General features: G+C 52.9%; 6 protein-coding genes and 1 non-coding gene across 7 annotated transcripts; 2 read left to right on the top strand and 5 right to left on the bottom strand.

Moving 5' to 3' along the window:
- Positions 1-2793: 2793 nt before the first annotated feature.
- B0H65DRAFT_t238 lies at positions 2794-2880 on the bottom strand. Its single transcript has one exon. It is a non-coding gene; the product is annotated as a tRNA-Gln (tRNA).
- Positions 2881-4496: 1616 nt separating this feature from the next.
- B0H65DRAFT_189745 (uncharacterized protein) lies at positions 4497-5338 on the bottom strand. The gene has a single exon (XM_062821625.1). It carries the CDS (start codon positions 4965-4967, stop codon positions 4587-4589), a length of 381 nt encoding a protein of 126 aa, XP_062681543.1. The 5' UTR covers positions 4968-5338; the 3' UTR covers positions 4497-4586.
- Positions 5339-8324: 2986 nt separating this feature from the next.
- Positions 8325-9990, top strand: B0H65DRAFT_508734 (major facilitator superfamily domain-containing protein; the record flags this gene model as incomplete). Its single annotated transcript, XM_062828252.1, has 2 exons — positions 8325-9904; positions 9939-9990. The coding sequence occupies 2 exons, from the start codon at positions 8325-8327 to the stop codon at positions 9988-9990; spliced, it is 1632 nt and encodes a 543-aa protein (XP_062681542.1).
- A 108-nt stretch (positions 9991-10098) lies between these two features.
- On the bottom strand, positions 10099-12481 carry B0H65DRAFT_189740 (uncharacterized protein). The gene is made up of 2 exons (XM_062821624.1): positions 11561-12481; positions 10099-11502 (listed from the first exon to the last, which is right to left on the bottom strand). Exons 1-2 carry the CDS (start codon positions 12436-12438, stop codon positions 10260-10262), a joined length of 2121 nt encoding a protein of 706 aa, XP_062681541.1. The 5' UTR covers positions 12439-12481; the 3' UTR covers positions 10099-10259.
- A 114-nt stretch (positions 12482-12595) lies between these two features.
- Positions 12596-13524, bottom strand: B0H65DRAFT_189671 (uncharacterized protein). Its single transcript, XM_062821623.1, has 2 exons — positions 13261-13524; positions 12596-13194 (listed from the first exon to the last, which is right to left on the bottom strand). Exons 1-2 carry the CDS (start codon positions 13370-13372, stop codon positions 12806-12808), a joined length of 501 nt encoding a protein of 166 aa, XP_062681540.1. The 5' UTR covers positions 13373-13524; the 3' UTR covers positions 12596-12805.
- Positions 13525-14440: 916 nt separating this feature from the next.
- Positions 14441-20727, top strand: B0H65DRAFT_425608 (uncharacterized protein; the record flags this gene model as incomplete). Its single annotated transcript, XM_062824590.1, has 6 exons — positions 14441-16116; positions 16606-16718; positions 16772-16776; positions 17155-19824; positions 19905-20195; positions 20251-20727. 6 exons carry the CDS (start codon positions 14441-14443, stop codon positions 20725-20727), a joined length of 5232 nt encoding a protein of 1743 aa, XP_062681539.1.
- Positions 20728-21154: 427 nt separating this feature from the next.
- On the bottom strand, positions 21155-21609 carry B0H65DRAFT_427380 (uncharacterized protein; the record flags this gene model as incomplete). The annotated part of the gene is made up of 3 exons (XM_062824683.1): positions 21155-21358; positions 21388-21428; positions 21498-21609. Coding segments are annotated over 3 exons (357 nt in total), but the record flags the coding sequence as incomplete, so codon positions are not given.
- Between the last annotated feature and the right edge of the window lie 659 nt (positions 21610-22268).

The following is a 22268-nucleotide window of genomic DNA, read 5'->3' as shown; positions in this document are numbered from 1 at the left end:
TGGCCGGCACTGCGTCTGAGGTCCTCGCTCGCTGGTCGCCGAGCTTGCTGCTGTAGAGGGGACGGGTCGCGGGGGACTTGACGTCGGGCGTCGACGACTGCGAGGGGGTCGAGGCTGTGGTGGCGGGCTTCGCGGAAGCCGGTCGGTTCTCCATGCTGCCTGCGGTTGGGGTGCCAGTGAGGGTCACTGGTCTCGCAGTGTTGTTGCACCTTCTTGTCGGGAAGAGGTGTTGGGATGTGGAAACAACTTTTTGGCGGTGGTGAGAGGAGGGTGCGGCGGGCGGCGGGAGATGGTGCGGTGCGCGGGTGCGGCCAGCGGGAGCGGCAGGAGGCTAGGGGGACGCTCTGCGGTCCGGGGGTGTTTGCACCAATCTGGCGAATCAGAATGACGAGTGCTCGTCCGACTGGATCAGTCTCGAGTTGGATGTGCTTTGCTGCCTCTGCATCGACAGGACAGGCCCGAGTGTCTTTTACTGGAGGTGTCCAGTAACGACGGCGGGTTGGGGTCCGTCTGGGGTTTCGGTCCCAGAGGTGAGTGGGCTAGACCGTCAGACCGTCAGACCGTGTATTTACAGACCGAATACAACAAGGCCGCGCAACGAGTGCATCAAAGTCCTCAGTTTCTACGTCTTGTACGAATCGCGATTGGATTGCAAAGTCGTGCTCGGTCGGACTCGAAAGGGTCGTTTGGTATGATTAGGGGGGTTGAATGGGGCGTCGCTAAAATGCAGAGGTAGGTACTGCTTGTATTACCGGATTGGATCTCGTCGATGGCGCGGTGATGAGGCACGACTATGCGGCTCTCAACCAGAAGACAAGGAAGGGACTGCGATCGATATGAAAAGCGATCAACAGCGGCGGTGGGGGGGCAGGGCGGAAGGAAGAAAGAAAGAAGCTTGTCAACGGGAATTTTGGCGGGACCCAGCGACGTGGGTTGGCGGGGAAGGTCAAGAGCTCTTCTGAAAGAAGCTGCGAAAGTTTGGAGGCATTCACCAACACAAAAAAGAGTCAACACTTCAGTTGATGGATGCTTTGAGTGCCTGACACATGTAATGTAGACAGCTCCTTTTGACGCACGTCACAGGCGGTCGGTTCCTTCAGTGTCCGATACAAGAAGAGATCAAAATGTCCACCGCAAAGGCCAGGCCTGAGTTCCGTCTTTTGAACCTGGACAATCTGGCAGTGAAGGCCTGCGCAAGTCGGTCGGGAGACGGTCTGGATGGAAAGAAGGGGAGCACGAACCCCCATTGGTCAAGAGGAACAAGCACGTGATCCTTCCTTGTGTCCCTCCAATTGCTCCCGTTACGGCATCTCACCTTTTCTCTACCAACTGCATAGCATCTATAACGCATAGCGGGATGGACTCTTGTCTTTGTGGAAGAATTCCAGACGGCGATACCGAGAAATCCAGGGTGCTACGGTTCGTGAAGCAACTCCCAAGATCATCAACTTGAATTGCCCTGCAATTTCCCCAATGCCACACACGAAACAATCCGTTTTGATATCCATGGACGACAGAGTGAGACCATGTCACCCCAAGCAAAAGTTCGAGATCTCTTCCATGCCATGCTGGTAACTGCAACTTTGATGGACTGCCACACGTTTTCTGTTCTACATATTGTTCAGATCGCTCAAGTCATCAAACCGGCATCGTTGTTCGGCTTTAACATATATATCTTTGGCCAGGGATCGAAACCTACATATCAAGAATTCTAGTCTAGTACGAGAGATACATACAGTGACTACCATCTCATCGGCCTACCTACGTACCTAAGCGCTCATTATCGACCTGTTTGGCATGCCCATAATAGCAATCTTTAACACACGCTTCGCGACAACCAGTGCGCGCTACATATGTAGATGTTCTACTGTCCGCCCTCGTGGCTCTCTAGGTCAATCCTTGTTGGAGGCGAACTTGAACGGATGCAAGCGACGGCATGGTCGCTTATCTTCTCTTTTCCCCGCAGAACCGCTCGCCTAGTGTACACACGCGCCGCCTGGCTAAGATTCACCCGCTGGGAAACATGGCGGGAAAGACCCTTTCAAGACGGAAATGATCTTTAGAAAGGGAGGCTAAATAGCTCTTGGAGAGGTAAACTGAACTACTGTGTGCTAAATCAACCACAACATCGCCGGCGGGCGGCGTGGTGATGTCATTGCGCGCTTCTATCACTCTCCTCTACTTATCTTGGGCCTAACAGTGTTTGTCGTCCGGTGTACCGGCATGGCAAGTCATGCGAAGGATCGATTCCCGCATTGCTATTTCCCAATCCGCATCTTCAAGTGATCAAATATTGTCCATATCGGTTGTATCAAGTGGAACATTCCCCAGTGGTCGTCTCTCTGGTGGAGGAAACTTTGAGCGGGAGATCGACCATTATGAGACCCGACCGTTCGGCTCTTGTGATCCGTTTAAGTGATCTCTTGGCCTTCCTGTTCCTGCAGGTACGCTTGTGGCCTTGATCGGATCTTGCGTAGCTTTACACTGCAAGAGACAGGGCTCAATATCGCCTCCTTTCTCCGGTTTGGGAATGGTGATCAACCGACAGGATGCAGTATTTTGTGCACAGTATCGACTTGTGTTGTGCTTTGGTACGTAGCGACTTGAATTTGTGGCAAGTGCAATAACAGCGGCAACGAATATTCAGCATAGAAAGGGAATTACCGGAATCTTATCATGAAAATTTGCGAAGAACATATCAGTCAAGAAGCAAAAAGAAAACAATGACACAAAGAGAGAAGAAGATAAGTACAAAACCAAGCAAAAGCGCAAAGCTAAAACTTGCAAAAGATGAGGTCGTACCCGGAATCGAACCGGGGTTGCCGGAATGTTCTGATGGAGATTCAGAATCCGGAGTGATAACCGCTACACTATACAACCGTTTCCAGTTGATTGATGTTTAAAAGGCCCAGATCCAGTACTTATAAGCCCCACTCTAGCAGCAGACACCCCACGCAACACCAACTGATGAAGGACATGCAACACGATGAGGACACTCTTTGATCTTCAAAGCATTTCACCATTTTGAAATTTAACTTAACACTCGCACTTTATGGGGAGCTTTACGAGATACTGCGCCGAGTTTATACCATTTTCCCCGAAATCCATCACCTCCGCCGATTCCTGCACGAGCACATCCTAGGTACTGTAGCATCTGTCAGCCGATCCGGTGGGTGACCCAGGACGGCAGCATCATAGCTACCTATCTTGAGCCACGCCGGGATTTATTAGAAAGAACATAATGTAGCATGTATCATTGTAAGCTTGCGACCTTTCATCTCTCCTCAGCTCCTAACACTGCTTCTCTCGCTTACACCGGTACTTCCAACTATGTACCCCCACCGAGCAGTCCCGGGTCGTCTAGACTGCTCGATTCTCCGGTCCATACCCATACCATCCATCCATTAGTAGACAAATATTTGAGCGTTTGCAAAGATATCCCATAGCGTGAAGCCAGGTCCCCCCCGGACAACTGATATCTGGCGGCCTTTCACAAACGTCGAGACTTTCGAATTTTTGGCAAAAGCCAGACCTGCTTTGAAAGAGAGAGAGCCATGGTGATTGGAAGGATGTATAAGGTAGGTAGACGTCGGCTCACTTGACACCTCTTCTTCACCAACCAGTGGATGTGCGTATGGACCACAATCCAGGAGGCACCTCGGTTGGCAATTGATATTCTGGACAACTTCCGGAGAAGTGACCCTGTCATGAATGATCTATCCCGAGGCTGCTGCTGATAACCCAATGCCCTACATGCGTAGTATTTCTCGCTCTCCATGCCTTTCCTAGAAAACCAAGGCTGGCAACATCACTACTGACCCGCGCTTCTCCCAACTATGATATTCAATGTCCGATAACCAGCGCTGTTCGGGGCTACTTGAGGCTGAAAACCAAACGCCACATCACATCACAGCCCGCTTACCTTCTGGCGCGTAGGTGTGCTTGTGGAACCTGTTCGGAGCTAGGTGACCAGATCTGGACTCGGGAGCTGGATCAGGTTTGTGACACCATCGTGACCGAGTACCCGGACCAACACAAGTGGACTGGAAACATACCCATCGAAAGCACACGAAAGATTCCAGTTTTGGGGACAACAAAGCACGCAGGAAACAATGAGATGATGGAAGATGTCCCAAAAAAACGGACCGCCAGTAGCAAGCCCCATTAAGATTCAAGTGTGTGATGGTCTAACTGTATATGCAGAAGATGATGAAGAAGCAAAAAGTGTGTGCAAACCGAGCCAACAGAGGGCTCATGCAAAAGGTGAAAAGAAGATTCAAAACAAGACGAGACCATCAAAAGCCCAATGGCCTCGTCCATGCATCCATCCCATGAATGCCCAAGAAGTGAAGTGATAAACGCCTTTTGGTTCCCGGTATAGATATTCCCGATGTAAACATATCCCATCCATAGCGTAGGTAATCATCCAGGCCACTGACTGGTCCACATACAAGTCGTGTAAGGGGCCATCATGGAAGTTCATCCAGCCCAGTCCTGTATATACCCAACCGAATACCAATGATACCTCCCATCCATCCAGTCATTATTTCAGTCGATGCTCCCGATGCTTCAGATGAGGCGCTTGCTTAAATGGCAAACCCAGCAGCAACAACCAACCCAATAACCACCATGCCAAACTCGCTCTTGCGATCCAAGTTGGCTCCGTTGGTAGACGAAGGAGCAGCGCCGGTGGACGAAGCACCAGCACCAACCTTGGAGGTGACGGTAGCAGTGACCTCCTCGGTGCTCGCCGCGGGCTTGGTAATAAAGGTGCTGTTGGAGTAGATGCCGCCGGCCGTGCTGGAGATCACACCTCCAGTGCCGGTGGGCAGAGGAACTGAACCGGTGGAGAGAGAGATGGGGGCGGTAGAGAGAGGGACGCTGACGGCCACGGAGGTGCTGTCCTCGATGCCGTGGGCGGCGGCGAGGCCGGCGAGGGTGGAGATGAAGAGGGTCTTGAACTGCATTTTGCTGTTTGTTTTGGTGGTTGTTTGTGTGTGGTTTTGTTTTGGTGGTTGTGTGGTGTGGTGTCGAGTAGCTAGTTAGGCTGACTGTTGTTTATATGCTTCTTGTGATGATATAGCGATTGTATATATGTCGTTGTTTGAATTTGAACAAGACCGGAGAAATGGTTGTGTGCTTGTAGAATCGAAGTCGTGTGGTTTGAACGAGTGTGTGTTGGTATGACCAAAAAAAGAAGCGAGATATCAAAGAAGAAGAGAAAACCAAAACCTCCCCTTCATTGCGGCACGCAGCCCGTCTTTTAATACGAACTCAGGAAGCAACAACAAAAAGTTTGCCCGGTCATCTGTAAACGGTCTGGACCTAGGGGGAGCACACGCAACAACAAACAAGGGTCGATCCCCGTTCGTATCAAGGAGGCCGCATTCATTCTAATCTCGGGAATCCAAACGCCATGGCGTCCAATGTTTCTCCCGCATTCAAATTGACAAAAAAAGAAACATGGACTGGTGGGCTGGAGCGGAAGGGAACCTTGTGATGGAAGGTGTGGTGTGTGAAAAGGGAACCGGCGTAATGCAGCCAGCCGCAAAAAAGAGGACAGGAAGCGGACAATGCGAAGCCCCTTCACTTCAGTGGTTGCATCTCAGTCAGTTCAATGCAGGCCGCGTATCAGCTGGGGGTGTGGGATGCTTCAACAAGGATGCGCACCTAGGCGATCCCTCGAACGCCTCAGTGGCCCTCCTCCGGTTAGCAAGCAACCACAGCCATGAAAGATGATTGGACAAAGAGGATGATGTTAAGGGAGAAAGGCAACGTTGAGAGAGCCCCAGTGACCCCCCCTTGTCCGCGTGGGCTTGCGTGGCTCGAATTCGACGGACTGTTTCGAGTTTTGAAACGGACTGCCCTGCCATTGCATGTTTTGACGACTTTTCTCTTGGATTCGACGCAAGAAAATAGGGGGCTAAAGGGAGGGGAATGGAATGGCTTTGCAAGACACAACTTGTGACTTGTGACATTGAAGCTGTCTCGGCTGTCAAACCCTTTTTGCCATGTATAATCGAGGCACATTATCCAGATCACCACTGCGGGGCATTTTTGCTCTCGAGAGTGTCTGGATGGCGGCAGAATAGCTGCAGGTCCGTGGATATGCAGTGCCATGATAGTGATCCGACCCGGTCAACGTTGTATGGGCGCAAAGGGTTTGGAGTAGATGGCTACTTGCCTGCGACTGGATGATGTTATCTTGATGGTGGATGATCACCACATTGGAGCAGCAGCAGGAATACGAGCAGAAGCAACACTGGTGCTTTGTCATTGAATGCTACTGTTGTAGAAAAGATTGCGATAGTCAGCCATCCTTTGAGGTGGCCTCGGTGGCGTTACCAAGTCACTTGAAGGGGGCAGTGACAGGATGGCTGGGCTGAGCTGAAGGAGGGTGGCCACCTCTACCCCTAACCCTTTGCCCTCTGAGGTAAGGATCGCGATACGATGATGTGGACCACTGGGTCGCACGACCGTCAATCAGTGACGAGTCTGACAGAGACAGAGATCCGAGGATGTGACCTGTGTGCAATGAAAATAGAAATTCGAGAAGGATGTGCCTTGAAACGAGTGACATTTTTTGGGTTGGGTATGGAATGCGATACGTATGACGGTGGAATGGAATTATGGAACATTGAACAGAACGATCTGCCGAATTTCGACCCCCGAACGTTGTGAGCTCTGTTCAAGTACCCGTGGATATGAGGACGGTTTGGGAGACAACAACTCAATTCCTTGAGTAATGACAATGAATGCTTGAATTGTATGGTCAATTGGTCTGAGTTCGAGGAAAGAGAAGAAAAAAAACGAATTCTTGGGATCCAGCCAAGTACCGAAAAACGAATACCTTGGTCGGGCACAAGTTCCTTCCTTCACTGTTCTCAGCGTGCAACTTGGGAAGGTGTTACCTGCAAAATCTGTCTCCCAACCGAGCCCGGAAACGAGGAAGAAGAGGGCTGGAAACTGACCGAAGGAGTTCTGACAAGGCGCAGGTGACAACGAATTCACGAGTATCGACCGTCACCGAAGAGACGAATATCGTATCGCCAGCAACCCCATCGTTGGAACGTTTCGCTCGAGATAAACACCAGCGCCACATCTTACCAGCAGACGGACCACCTCGTCTTCGCCAAAACTTCGGCAAAACCCCCATCCTCACGGAGCCACGGAGTCACTCGCGCGGATGAACAATCCCCATCCAGCATCCGTACGAAAACTCCGCCCGCGCAGCAGTCGGGCGGAGATGTGCGAAACAGAATATGGAAAAGCTGCACAGGTGCGAATGACCTCTCTTTGTGTGGTGTCAAACAGAAGGCGGCGGACGATAGCGGCAATCACGGGGGATACGGGCCGTAACGGCTCAACTTCGGGAGACCGATGCACTCCCCGGGCGGGTCCGCCGTGTGCCCGCCAAGACTGCGGCGGTGTGTGGGGATGCATTGCTCTTGCACTTTGCAGAGAACAATGACACTTTTTCGATTGTTGGATTCTTGGAGAAAGCTTGAATGTTTTTGCTATTGCGGTTCTGGAAAGCAGCTGTTAGTTTTCGTTGAAGTTTTGGGGGGAATTTCGGGGTTCCATTGACAGCGAGTTCGTTCCTAACCATTCAGTGGAGGACTTTGAGAGTTCATCCCGCCTCTTTTTAGACTCTCACAAACTTGATAACCTAACTGAACTCAAGGAAGTTGTGAAAGTTTGACGATGTGATACGGCACCGAATCAATCTAAACGACACAGCGACAAACTACCGGCGGCCTGGAACGTCAAACTTCAGTGGGAAAGAAGCCAACGAAAAGCTACCTCATTACGTAGCATTTTTGCCTTCTTTTGAGTTTAGGCTTGACGTTCCCTTTTGGTTGGTCAATCTGTTCCCAACCGCTCCAACGCCGCCGCTACTATCGACGCCGCCATCTTGGCTGCCCATGGCCGCTTGATCTTCGGTTGATTGTTTACCGTTCGTTGTTCGGATTTTCCTTCCTAACACACCCACTCATTCTTCATCCCCTTCATGCAATGTAGTAATGTTGTTATCGTGACTCCGCGCATACCGTCCTTCTCGAAGATCCCCGCATCAGCAACCTCACGAGTCGTCACTTCAAACAACACAAACTAGTCTGACATACATATCGCCCAGTCTTGTAGTAGGGGTATCCGGGCCGTGATCAAGACCATGAGGGATCAGGCATCGTGAAAAGATTCGGATATAAAAGGCCGGGCTCGCCGTGGCTTTTGAACTACTCGAATAACTGTTCTATATCATTGTTCCGCGCTTCAACCCAAAGAGACCAGCAAGACTATCACTCCCATCCCCCAAGGCCACGATGGCCTCCTCAACCACCCCTGGGCCCTCCGACCCGGAGAAGATGGACCACCAACTGCACAACATCCAACCAGCCCCAACAATATCAAACAACACCAATCACGACCACGACCACAACTCCGAAAAGCCCTCCGCCATCCCCATTGAAGGCGAGTCCAAGAACAACACCACAGCCAAACAATCCTCAAAGCAAGAAGAACCCGAGCTCGAGCAGCCCAACAGCCCCCAACAACAACAACCCGACCACGACCAAAACAAAACAACCTGGAACGCCTCCCGCACCTCCATCTCCCGCTTCCTCCTAATCTGCTACTCCTTCATCCTCATGGGCATGTCCGACGGCGCCATCGGCGCCCTGATCCCCTACCTGGAAACCTACTACTCCATCTCCTACACCATCGTCTCGCTCGTCTTTTTATCTCCCTTCGTCGGCTACTTGCTGGCTGCCCTATTCAACAATCTCATCCACCACCACTTCGGCCAACGCGGCGTCGCCATCCTCGGTCCGTTTTGTCGGTTGATAGGTTTTATACCAATGGCATGTCACCCCCCTTATCCTGCGTTGCCGGTGGTGATGTTATTCACCGGGTTCGGAAACGGAATTGAGGACTCGGCGTGGAATGCGTGGGTGGGGAATATGCGATCAGCTAATGAGTTGTTGGGGATTATTCACGGGTGTTATGGCCTGGGGGCGACGATCGGGCCGTTGATTGCCACGAGTATGGTGACGAAAGGCGGGCTGGAGTGGTATACGTTTTATTATGTGATGGTGGGGTTGAATGGGAGCGAGCTGGTGGCGATGACGGCGGCGTTTTGGACGGCGACGAAGGAGGTTTATCGGAGGGGGATTGCGGAGAGTGAATCGGTGGGGGATGTTGCTGATGTTGATGCTGATGAGGAAGGTGGTGATGCTGGCGGAGAAAACGAAGGAGGCAATCAACGGACGACAACTCGCACGGTCATGCGTGATCCTATCCCTTGGATTGTTGCCATGTTCCTCCTCGGTTACGTCGGCGCTGAGGTCTCCCTTGGCGGGTGGATCGTGACTTTCATGCTCAAGGTGCGGCATGCGGAACCCTTCAATGCTGGGTTGACTGTCACTTTCTTCTGGCTGGGACTGACGGTGGGACGAGTGGTGTTGGGTTTCATCACGGGCCGCATCGGGGAGAAGCTCGCCATCTCGGGATATCTTTTGCTATGCATCGCGCTGCAGCTGCTGTACTGGCTGGTACCGAGCTTCGTTGCCTCGGCCATCTTTGTGTCGTTCCTGGGTTTCTTTCTCGGTCCGCTGTTCCCCGCTGCTATTGTGTCGGCTACGAAGCTGTTGCCGCCTGGATATCATGTATCGGCAATTGGGTTTGCCGCGGCCTTTGGCGGTGGTGGTGCGGCCATCTTCCCATTTGCGGTGGGCGCGATTGCCCAAAAGAAGGGCGTGACAGTTTTGCAGCCTATTGTGTTGGCTATTTTGGTGTTTATCTTGCTGATGTGGTGGTTGCTTCCTGGGGGTCTGAAGCCGGGAGGTCTGGAACGGGCGAGGGAAAACAAAGAGAAGGTGGGGGATGAGGTGCGGAAGGGGTTCAGGTGGTTGAAAGGGAAAGCTGAAAAGACACAATAGTCGTTGGTCGTTTGTCTATACCGAGAGTGCAACTGAGGTGAATCGACTTTGAACGCTCCAACTGCACAATTGCATCGTCGAACGGGTGTGTTGATTGAAAGGGTAGCTATGAATGTGCCCCCATAGGACTGTTGCAAAGGCAAGCAATTTCCATCGTGACTGTCTCAGTTCTCGCGATTTTGCGAGTTTAGGACCCCAGTTGATCTGTCCCAACCACAGTAGGCCCCGGAATTTGGTCTAAAAGATATTGCCAGGGTAGTGTATCACAAGAGCTAGACTGACAAGCGGATCAAGCTCTTGCAAGCTGCGGTTGGGAATCATTCAAGGCCTTACTTGTAGGTCTTTCATATCGTGGTAAAAGCTCCATGCGACGTAACCCATTGGACCGACACAGAGAAGGAAGTCTTCGTCCGCCATTAGCTCAAATGAGGTGTTATCTTGATCAAAATCTCCATCAGCGCCCTGATCTGTCAATTGATCGTATTCGAAAGTGATATCAAGACCGTATTGTGGTTGAATAGAGGGAATGACTTCGCGCCTTTCGGTCAGATATCGTGAGACAATGTTGGAACATTTGTAACCGTGCATCATCTTTCCCGGCTTTGCGGGTGTATTGGCGAGGCGCTCTGTAAACCGGTGATTGACGGGGAGAAACTCCCTGAGCGAGTTAAGTGACGACGGACAATAAACAGGAAGATCATCCATCGACTCCGGACGCTTTTGGCCGTTTAACTCCGATACCAACAGCATGCGGAAACGCAAGTCCTTTCTTATGGTGGGGGCGCGGATAAGTTCGATTTGCTGGCCGCCCCAACGTGTGGGTGAGGGTGAGAAGTGACCAGGATATAAGTTAGATATGAATGGGGAGGTCGAGACCGAGGCTGTCAAAGCGTTAAAGAAGACCGTATACCCAAGGTAATGGTCATCAAATTCATCGAGGTAGTACGGATAGTTGTAGTCGATGTCACTATCATCGTAGGGCCCTCGAAACCCCTCAGGCTTGAGAAGCCGCCCTGGGATGAAGATTTGGCAAATGGCGTAGTTGCCATACGGATCGACCTTGTGCGTACACATGCGGAAGTAGTCTCCTACGGGAACTTCATCGTTGCGTCCTGTACGTCTAGAACTGATTTTGAAGTCGAAATCACCTGTACCCGACTTCCGAGTAAGAGAATAGACCTCAGGAAGAGTTGTGGTATGTAACCGTAAGGTCCCATTGTGGTTGAATTCGTGGACCACCAGCATTTTGTCGGATTCTTCTTTGAAAGATAGAAGATAGAACGTATCATCGAGAAGTGGGTGAGGAAGGATATCAAATAGGCCTTCCCTTTCCTCGCCCTCCTGGAGAGGTTCGTTTTGTTCAGCTTCGACGACGTGGTCAATGCCGTCTTCACCGGCCGCGCTTGTGTCAACTTCCCGAAGACCACGTCTAAACGTCCAAACATACACCTTGGAGTTGTGGGTCAAGATATATGCACGCTTCCCCTCGACTCTAACTTGATAGATATCGGCAGATGGAAGCGTCACAGAATCATGTTCACCCGTCTCGAGGTCCCATGCGTGGCTGATAGAGAGATTAGTATGTAAGGTATGGAGAAGAATGTTGGAACGCGGGGACAAACCAGGTCTTGTGTGCCGATACCACGACCAGCTCATTGCCCAAAGCCTGTAACCAGGTGTGAGAACCATGGAGAACCACAGAATTGGGAATTTGGTAAACTCTGCGTTGTTGGCTCCGCAAGTCGTCTACAAATGTGAGAGACGCGAGGTTCATATCAGTGGCCTCGGGCTGCCAGGCCACTTTTCCATTACAATACTCCCAACGCCCCCATGGCTTGGGTACATTTGTTTCAATGGGAGTATCATCGGGGAATTGATCGTCAAAATCACCGTCTGGGAAAACATCGTCCCAGTCTCTTATGTTATCGGTAGGCTCCAAGGTGAAGAACCTGTCGCGAGTGACAAAGTGAAGCCACGGGGCAGGGTTGGAAATGGTGGACTGGAACAAGCCCTGCTGTCTGATAGTGAACTTGCGAGCAGCTTGGTGGAAGGAATTGAACAAGTCTTGGTCTGTACAATCTTGGGGGGATTGTAATCTGTTTCGGTGAGCGTAGAACTGGAGAAAACTGGGCATGTGGTGCTTGGCCAGAGCCCTCACAACATCGCGTTGAGACCACGCCTTTCTCCACGTCTTGGACACGTTTAGTATGCTGACTATATCCAAGGCGGACAGGTATGGGGAGATCTCAACGAGAATATCAGCCGGAAAACGAGAGATAATGTCTGCTGGCGCGGGCAAACTTTGGAGATGTAGTCTCATGAAGCGCGTTTCCTGTGGCGTGAGAGACGAGAGGAGAGTGCGCAGGTTGGCCAGCCGCAACCCGACGTCTGGCCCGAGAGCCTCGAACTGTTGAGCGAGCGAATTCTGCATGGCTTCGGGTATGGCTGAGAAAACATCAGAGAAGCCGGCGTCGGATCGAAGACGTTTGACTCCCCTCATGATTGAGAGTGGTTGATGTTACGGAAAAAAGCATTCATATCGATGCAAGCGTGCCCAGTCCCCAGGGTTAGGGTTTGGTAGAATTCCGCCAAGGGTACTACTGCATCTTGCCGAAGTCTGCTCGCCTGCTACTCGTCATGGCTTAGAGAACAACAAGGCGAAGCATTGGGAAGATTGTCAATATTGGATGCTTGTAGGAAGAGAAATTCAAACGAGGGATGCAGTACCGCAGTCTGGAATAAATACAGCAGTTTAGAGGAGGGTTGGCCACGACTGACACAGGGCTTTTCCTCAGTAGTAAATGGGAGGCAGAGAAAAGAAAACAGAGTGTTCATCAGGAATACGAGCTCACCACACCTTACTTAGCTCAATAGAAAAGAACTTGATCCTTAACCTTACCACCGTCACTCGCGTCCCCACCAAGCCATTGCGCAAGCACCTCTCTAGCCAACACCGCTGCCTTCAACGCATACTCTGGTCCAGGCAGTGCTCCGTCAACCGGCAGCGGCGGCGGTCCAACCGAAGGGTCATTAAGCAGCCAAGCTACAGGCTCCTTGGCAATCCCGGCACAGCTTGCTCGCATCTCTTCAACTTCTTCGACCAAAAAGGCTCGACCGATGATGACTGCCCGGGACTGTCTCTCGTACTTGTGTGTTCCCACATTGTTTGGCAGGGAGACTTCCGGAGGCGCGTGGCCGGCAAAGATATGGGGGAGCTCGGCACAAGCTGCTTCGAGGGATTGGATGAAGTGGATTGCTGGGTTCTAATGTTAGAAATTTGGGCAGTTGAGATCAGAAAGGGAGTTCTGGTTGAGATACGCACTTTCAATATCCGGCAGCAGGCCTTCAGCAACAGCACTTCCAATCTCAACCCTTTTGCCAATGATTACCACCGGCAGAGGCGCATTGGTTTCTGTATATTGAGTGAGAGGCATCCTGGCTGTTTTCGTGGGAACGCTTTAATGCTCAAGATAACGGCATATACTGAGGAAAGAGTTGATGTTGAAAATCTAGCATGACCTTGAGGATCAACAAAGCTTTAATAGTCGACAGAATTCACCGAACTTGAATACCATCTGACTTGCTGACAACCTCTGTCGATTACCAAGACCCGTCCCGCCGACCAACCAGCGGCAGCACACTCTGGTTGATTTGTCATTCGGATATCAACTTTCGGCGTTTTGACGCCGTAAGGATCGAAACAAACCCATCAAGATTCAAGAACTTGACCTGGGACTTGCACGCTCGAGATGGTGAGCGTATCTCGTCGAACCACGTGCGACAGCGTCCTGAGTCATAGAGTGCTTGGTAGCACCGCAGCGCCGTCAATTGACCCGCGGGTCGAATGAATAGTGAAACTGCTATGCCGAGTCTTTGCTGCTGTCGTAGAACTGTAACTGAAGAGTATCTCCGGAACTGCATCAAGGGAAGGACGAGTGCGAGGGTAAGGGTTGGAGGCGGTGACAAACCGACCCAGTGATATGTGGATCTCTCCGCATTTTGGTGCTCGGACCCACTTTCCGCCAGGCACGCCGTGGCCCACTCTCTGTTAGCGGGAATTTAGCCCTGCATTCGCGCCCTGATTTGGTGGACCGATCAGTGATTGCAGCGTTCGTGATTGCAGTCACCTGAACACCAATTGAGTCAAGCCTCCGTCATCGTTGCAGTCGCTGTTATCGATTGGAGAGCACTCATTCCATCGTCGACTCTCGTCCTGTCTTTCTTCTCCGCCTCTTCCATCCTTTCTTCCCTTCTTGTAAGACGGTGATTTTACCTTTCTTCTCACCTTCTACTCTAGGCTTGGGTCCGAGCCTGTGACAACCTGAATGCAACCGCAGCATTCCCGCTAAAACACTATCAACCGCGGCCTCTCTAAACCAGGCCCTCGTTCACGATCTCCGGCTCTACCTCCCCCGATTCATCAAATTTGTATTCCCATCCATCCTCCTCGATCCTTTTTTCACGACATCACAAACAGCGACAACACCATCGAACCCGCCGAAATGGCATCACCCACTCCGGCCCCCCGGCCGGACCAAATCTCTTCCTCGACCCCCCTCCTCCAATCTGACTCGGCCTCCTCATGCGCCTCTTCCATCCGCTCCCTCTCCCCGTCCCGACGTCGTCACCACAATGGCCGTACCTCCCGAGCCGCCGCCGCCTCCGCCCGCAACCTCTCCTTCGCCTCGGCCCTGCTCTCCTCCCTCTGCGCCGGCTCCATAACCATCTTCAGCATGTACGGCCACATCTTCCAGGAGCGTCTACACTACACCCAGTTCGAGGTCAACGGGCTGTCGAGCGCCGCTTCAATCGCCACATACATGCCCGTGCCGCTGTTGGGATACATGTGTGATCGCGTAGGGCCGGGACCGCTGTCGTTTGTCTCGGCGCTGTTCTTTGCGGCTGGATATGGGCTGGCTGCGGGCGTGTATAAGCGGGAGGCCGAGGGGGCGGCGTTGGGTAGCGGTGGTGATGGCGAGGACACGAGTGGATTGGCATATTGGGCTATGATTGCTGCGTTTGTGTTTATTGGCGTGGGAACGTGCTCCATGTATATGAGCGCTGTGGCGACGTGCGCAAAGAATTTTGGAAGGGGGAAACATCGTGGGTTGGCGCTTGCGGTCCCTATTGCGGCGTTTGGTCTGAGCGGGATGTGGCAGAGTCAGCTTGGAAGCCGTGTGTTCTATGAGAGATTCGCGGATGGGACAAAGGGCGACTTGGACGTCTTCCACTTCTTCATCTTCCTTGGCGTCCTGCTGCTTGTAGTTGGCTGCTTGGGCACATTCGGCTTGAAGATCGTTGACGAAGAGGATCTAATCGACGAAGCAGTCGAAGAACTGGAGCGCAGCGGTTACCTAGACGGAAGCGCATTCCTCCAGGGCAGCAGGACCGCAGACAGACCAGGCTACGGCGCCGTCGAGCAATCACCCCTCGACATGGAAAGCGCCGGCATCCTCGACCCCTCCAAGGCCGACGACTCCGACTCAGAAGAAGACGACAACGCCCGCATCAAGAAAACGTGGGTCCTCAACGCCGAAACCAGACGATTCCTGACCGACCACACAATGTGGTGCTTCGCCCTCGGCTTCTTCCTCATGATCGGCCCCGGCGAGGCCTTCATCAACAACCTCGGCACCGTCATCAAGACACTCTACCCGCCCCATCTCAAATTCGTCGGCGAACCCACCTCCGCAGCCACCCACGTCTCCATCGTCGGCATCACCAGCACTCTCGTCCGCCTCCTCACCGGCTCTCTGACCGACCTCCTCGCTCCTAGCCCGCAGGCCCGGCACGTCCAGATCACCTCCTCCGGCACCCTCGAGCGCAAGCGCTTCTCCCTCTCCCGCGTGTCTTTCCTGCTCTTCTTCGCTGTTGCCCTCTCCGTCGGCTTAGCCGCCCTCGCCTCAGGCTGGATCCAAAACCACGGTGAGCGCTTTTGGGTCGCCTCGGGCCTGGTCGGTGCCGGCTACGGCGCTGTGTTCTCTCTCACGCCCATCATCATCACCGTGATCTGGGGCGTCGAGAACTTTGCGACCAACTGGGGTATCGTGGCCATGTTCCCTGCTCTTGGCGCGACGTTTTGGGGACTGGTGTACTCGGCTGTTTACCAGTCGGGGGTGGAGAAGGCGGCTTCTAATAAGCAAGGCGGGGAGGAAGATCAGTTTTGCTATGGGAGTGAGTGCTATGCTTCGGCGTTTTGGGCCATGGCCGTCAGTGTTTGGGTTGCGTGTGGGTTGGTGTTGTGGGCTTGGAAGGGGAAGAATGGGTGGGCTCAGAGGGGGATTGTGGTTTAAGCGGGATCTTGAGGGATATCTGGGGAATTTGGGAATATGGAGCATATATGGGCATCATCTGACATTCAAGGGCTTTCTGGAGTTTTTGTGGCATGGTATCTTGGCTAATTGGTTTCACTACATACGGGACATGACGTCCAGCGGCTAGCTTTTTTTTTCCATTTTGGGTATTTTAGTCTGTAACATACCGCGCTTACTTGTCCATATAGACAGACAGATTGCAACTATTCATGTTGATATAACCGTCAAAATCGTATTGTGCTACCTCCGTTGTTGCCAAACCCTCACCTCGACAGAGCTCAAAAAGGACTGGAGCTACTGTAGCCGACTTCAACCCACAGTGTATCTGCAACCGCGCAAACACGGTCCCCTAGTCCAGAACTTGAATCTTGCAACCGTGCGTTGCATCGAGCGCGGCAATTGACCAATTGGGCATCGACTTTTCCATTTTCTTTTGCCATTCTTCACTCAACAACTCAACTCATGAGTCTGATTCTTCCTCTCACAACAACACATTAAAACCTTCACATTCAGTTGGAGTGTTTGTAAGATGGAGACCACGGAGGAGGTCACTCCAGCTATAACTCAGCAGCAGCCGGCTGCCGAGGCTGCACCGGCCAAGGTCACATATAGTACCAAGAAACAAAAGAAGCCAAAGACGACGACAGACGGAACGAGCACCACTCATAATGAGCATGCCAAAGATCCGAGAAAAGCTCAGGATGATCAGGTTATGGGTGTACGTCCTTTTCCCCCATCCCCCATATCTCCCCTCCTCTTCATGTACCCAACCGGTCCCGTCTCTTTCCCTCTATCCCTCTATCCCACTACCTCATCAAGCCCTTCCTTCCTTCCAAGCCCTTCCAAGACCACTCCCATCTCACACTCACACTCAAAACTAACACGCCTCCCAAATACAAAAGACAAACAACTCCTCAATAGTCTCCAAACGCTCCGTCGAAAAACTCTACTACCCCAACGAACCCCATTTCTTCCGCTTCTTCGTCAAGAAATTCCAGCGGCGCGCACCTTTGATTAATCGCGGTTATCACTTTCGGTTGCACGTCATTGATGTTCTTGTTCGCAATTTTTTACGGGAGGAACGGACCGGAGAGGCAAAGGGGAAAAAGAAAGTGGTGGTTAATTTGGGATGTGGAAGTGATGTTTTGCCTTGGCAGTGTTTGACTAGGTATCCGGATGCTTGTTCTCCGAAGGGGGAGGGGGAGGAAGGGGGAGCCAAGTTTGTGGATGTGGATTTCCCGGATCTGATTGAGCGGAAGAAGAGGACGGTTTTGGAGACGCCGGAACTTTTGGGGCCGTTGACGGGGGTGGAGGTGCCGGAGTTTGCTCCTGTTCCTGCTCCTGCTGCTACGGCTGCTGCTACGGGTACGGATACCACGACGACAGAGAGCAAGACGACGGCAGCAACCACATCAACCACCTCGACACAAGCCCCTCCAAAACCCAAGAAAACCCCCAAACCAAAGGACAAATCCAAAGCCGCCCGCGCTCCCGCCCCCACCACCGCTCCCACAGGCATCGTCCTCACCAGCGACCAATACGTCCAAATAGGCTGCGACCTTCGCGATCTCTCCACCCTGCAAGCCGCCCTCACCAAAGCTGTCGGCGGCGACCTCTCCTCCTGCACCTTCCTCTTCGTCGCCGAGGTCTCCATCACCTACATGGAAACACCGGGAGCCGACGCCGTGATAGAGTGGGCTTCATCGCTAGGCGACTCTGAGTTTGTCCTGCTCGAGCAATTACTCCCTTCGGGACCGACTCACCCCTTTGCTTCCACGATGCTGTCCCATTTCCATAAACTCAACACGCCCATTAAGAGCGTGGACGTGTACCCGACCGTTGCGTCACAGGTGGAGCGGTTCCGCTCTAGAGGCTGGGGTAACGGCGGAGATGTGCGCGTCTGGACGCTGTGGGAGGCGTGGGCGGACGCGGAGGACACGTTTGTCAATGCGGCTGAGAGACGCAGGCTGGAGGAGGTGGAGCCGTTTGATGAGTGGGAGGAGTTTGCGCTTTTTGCGAGCCATTACTGCGTGGTGAGGGCTAGGACGGTGGCTAGGGAGGGACAGACTAAGGAAGAGAGGGGGATCCCGAACGGAAGGGAGTTGGGGGTGCCGGTTGAGAAGGTCAAAGTGGGGTGGGATGATGTCCCGGGGCAGAGGGGACAGAGGAGGTTTGCGGCTGGGGCAGTGTTGCCTTCTTCTTCGAGTTCTGAGAAGAAAGAGGGGGGTGGGGAGGAGGTGAAGTTGCTGAATGTGATGGGGTTGGGGACGAAGAGCCGGTTGCAGAATTGCGATGTTTACGGGAAGAGAGAGGGAGGGGCTGCTGAAGCTGACGGTACTGAGGAAGGAAAGACGGCTGTGCCGTTCACTTTCCGTGAGGGCGGCCCGTCAACGAGGATGTGTCACTCGTTGACGGATCTCGGTAACGCTCAGCTTCTTGTCGGAGGACGGGCGTCACCATCCACGCCCCTCAAGGATTGCTGGCTGCTGGAGAAGAGTAACGGCAACGAGGGCGAATGGGCATGGAAACGCACCCATGATCTCCCGATTCCGCTCTACAGGCATTCTGTGGCGAGACTGGGGAACACAGATATGGCGCTGCTCGCTGGTGGAAGGGGAGTCGCCGATATATTCCCTGATTGGCTTCTTTATGAGCCCAAGCTCGGCTGGATTAGATGCGAGATCGCCGGGGATGTCAAGCCGACGTCTGTGTATGGTGCTACGCTCACTTGTCTCCGTCAAGAGCAAGACACCTTCTCTGGGGTCTTTGCTGGCGGCTTGAGCGATGATGGCCTCATTGCTGATCAGCTTCTCGCATGGAACCTGGACGTATCTGACAGCAGCAAGCCAGTCGTCAGGTTTGTTCCCCTACAAGTGAAATCTAGTGCTGGCGGCCCTGAAGAGGCACTCTCACGTCAACTTCTTACGAGGTTCGGCGCTTCTTGTCTGCCCCAGAGTCAGACCGACTTCTTGGTTCTTGGTGGTGTTATTAAGGACCACCTTTTGGATCTGGAAGACGAGATCCTGCTGTGCTCACTCAATGGCGCCGGAGAGCTCACAATCACACAACGGCTTGTTCCCGAGGCCGCAAATGCTGAGACACCATCCCACCCAGGCCCTTTGCTGTTGGTTGGAACTTCTCCTGTTGTCACGCCGAACGATCGCCACTTGGTGATCATGGGCGGCGGAGCAACATGCTTCTCCATGGGAACCTTCTGGAACAAGGGAATCTCGACTCTAGAACTACCCCTACCCGCTGTGATGGGAAATGGAAGTTCGCACGTGGCAGCACTTGGGTGGACGCATGAGAAGACAGTCGACATCATCCCCGGTGAGCCAAGGAGTCTCCCTCTTCGAAGTCAGGCACCCGACGGTGCTGAGGGGAACGTCAATGGCAGCGTAAGCGTCCGCACTCAACCCATTCCCCGGGTCAAGTTGGAAAATGCTGAAGACTTTGCCAGGATCGTACGTGAGGGTCGTCCGGTGGTTCTGGAGGGCCTAAACCTGGGTGACTGTGTGTCAAAGTGGAGAGAGGGCGAGTACGTAGCGGAGAAGGTTGGAACGGACCGCAAGGTAAGTTGAGCATCGGAAAGCAAATGGTGACCATAACTACCTCGAGGATGTCCCATAACTGACGGAGAGCTCTTACGTAGATCGTGATCCACGAGTCCACGACACCTGCAATGGATTTCACCACAAAGAACTTTCGCTATGTGACGACCGAGTTTGGCGACTTCATGAAGCGGGTCGGGAAAGGGGACCGGCTATACCTGAGGGCACTGTCGACCGACAAGCCGACGGAAAAGCCAGCCGTTCTGAGTGACGACTTTCCCTTGTTGGCTACTGATTTTGTGTTGCCGCCTGAGCTGGCCCTGGTAGACGAGAGACTGTTCAGCTCGGTTCTGCGAGTATCTGGGCCGGTCAATATGTGGTTGCATTACGATGTAAGTCCTCTCATCCGTCTGTCGTATATTGGTATTCCTTCTGACACTCGACCAGGTCATGGCCAATGTGTACTGCCAAATCGGCGGCTCGAAGCGCATGATTCTCTTCCCGCCGTCCGATGTTGAGCATCTCAGCTTTGCTCCTGGGGCATCGAGTTCCAGTATCGACGTCTTTTCAACTCTCTTTGGGGAGTCGAGTGACTCGAGATACTTGGCTCAAGTGACGCATCCTCACGAAGCTGTCGTGACTCCAGGAGACGTCCTGTTCTTGCCCCCGCTCTGGCTGCACACGGCGACTCCTACTTCGGATAGCAGTATTGCGGTTAACGTCTTCTTCCGCGATCTCAAAGGCGGTTGCTATGCAGCTGGGAAAGATGTGTATGGGAACAGAGACCTGGCGGCGTACGAGAAAGGCCGTATGGATGTGACCCGTATTGCAAACAGCTTCCAGAAGCTGCCGGCTGAGGCGAGAGAGTTTTATCTGTTGAGACTTGCAGACGAGCTCCGGAGGAAAGCAAAGGGAGCCCAGTAGCGGAAGAGTCGTCAGTTGTTTTTGGCGATGTAAGCCCTCGGATGCCTTGGGTTTAACCATTGGCCTGGTGTCGCAATACGTCGATGGTATAATACCGTAAATACGTTCGCATTGCCAGTACTCGGAGAAAACCCAAATGTTGGAATACGTCCCCATGACTGTGGTGTGATACAATCTGATACACCAGCCTATATACCCGTCATCCGCGTGTAAGTGACCATGGCCTGCATATTCGAGGAACTATAAACCAGCCAGCGGAAACAACCTAGCAGGCCTACTACCCCCCCTGTTAGTATGGTGCTATTTGCTACTGATGGTGTTGAGATGGGGTGGTAGAGGGACCCGGAGAGGATACATAAGGACGATGCTCGAATTCTCAAACCCAGTTCAGCGAGTGGTAGGGTCGGTATATATTCCTGGAAAATGGCTAGGTCTTGGAGAGCATGGTATCGGCGGGCTGGGAGACGATGGCAGCGGCGAAACAGGCAATGAGACCGGAGCCAAGGTTAACGGCGGTCTGGGCAGAGTCGGACATGTCCTTCTTGGGGTAGACGTTGTAGACAGCCTCGGCGACCTTCTCGTAGCCTTGCGGAAGGGCTTGGATGACATAGCCTTCCCCGAGTCCTCCAGCCTTGTTCAATGTTTTAACAGCCTTTGTACTCCAGGCTGCCCTGGCATTGAAGGCTGTTCGGTTCGTAGATCTTTATTCCGCGCAGCCAATCCCACGACAGCAAGTCAGCCAGACAGTCAAGGCACATGCACAAAGGGACAACGCTGACAGGCTGACCCCTTCAGCAGTGCAGCAACGGGAGGAGGGTCATCGTTCGCGCCAAGAAGGGAATGGATGTGTTGTGTGGTGTCCGGGTCAAGATGCGATGTTGTGTTGGGGATATCGGAGTGTCAAATTGGGAGTCAAGATGTAGACATTGGTGGACGGCAAGACACAGAAGCCATCTGGTCTTCGCTCAAAAGTTTCTTCTAGCTGGAGGTTGTGACTGCCTGTTTTGTGGTTGAGCGAGGTCTTGCTCTTTCCTCGATTTCTTTTTAACCTCTATGCGCTTGGCTGAGTGCGGACAAGGTTCCCTGTATCGGCTGCATAAATTACGGTGTCTGTCATGTCACAAACACTTCACGATAAGCAACCATCAGCCCAAATTGCACTCGATACAGTAAGCTGTAGAGTCAAGGTTCTCGCTTTTGTACTCTTCTATCATCAATCCCTTCTCACGCACTTTTGTGACCTTTTCACAGGTTCACCGCACCTGGACGGCGTATGTACCCGGTGGACGGGATGTCATGGATTGTGCCTTTTCGTCCTTAACTCCGAAGTCGCGCTAGTGTAAAATCGTGTGCGCGGTGACGTCTCGTGGGTCCCTCCCAAACACTTTCGGCCCTGTTACCCTGGCTGGCGGGCGCTATGGAGCACCTGAAAGGCCAGGGCCGGGGATAGAGGGGTACAAAGGCCGCTGCGGATTGGTACTTGGCCAATACCTGACCCGGGAATTACCGGACCAATTTTTTTCTGCTGGCGTCTCTGATTG

This window comes from Neurospora tetraspora (genome assembly GCF_033439725.1).
Source record: "Neurospora tetraspora strain CBS 560.94 chromosome Unknown B0H65scaffold_4, whole genome shotgun sequence".
Lineage (NCBI taxonomy): Eukaryota > Fungi > Ascomycota > Sordariomycetes > Sordariales > Sordariaceae > Neurospora > Neurospora tetraspora.
The sequence above is the reverse complement of the archived record's forward strand: the minus strand, read 5'-3'. Positions and strand labels throughout refer to the sequence as shown.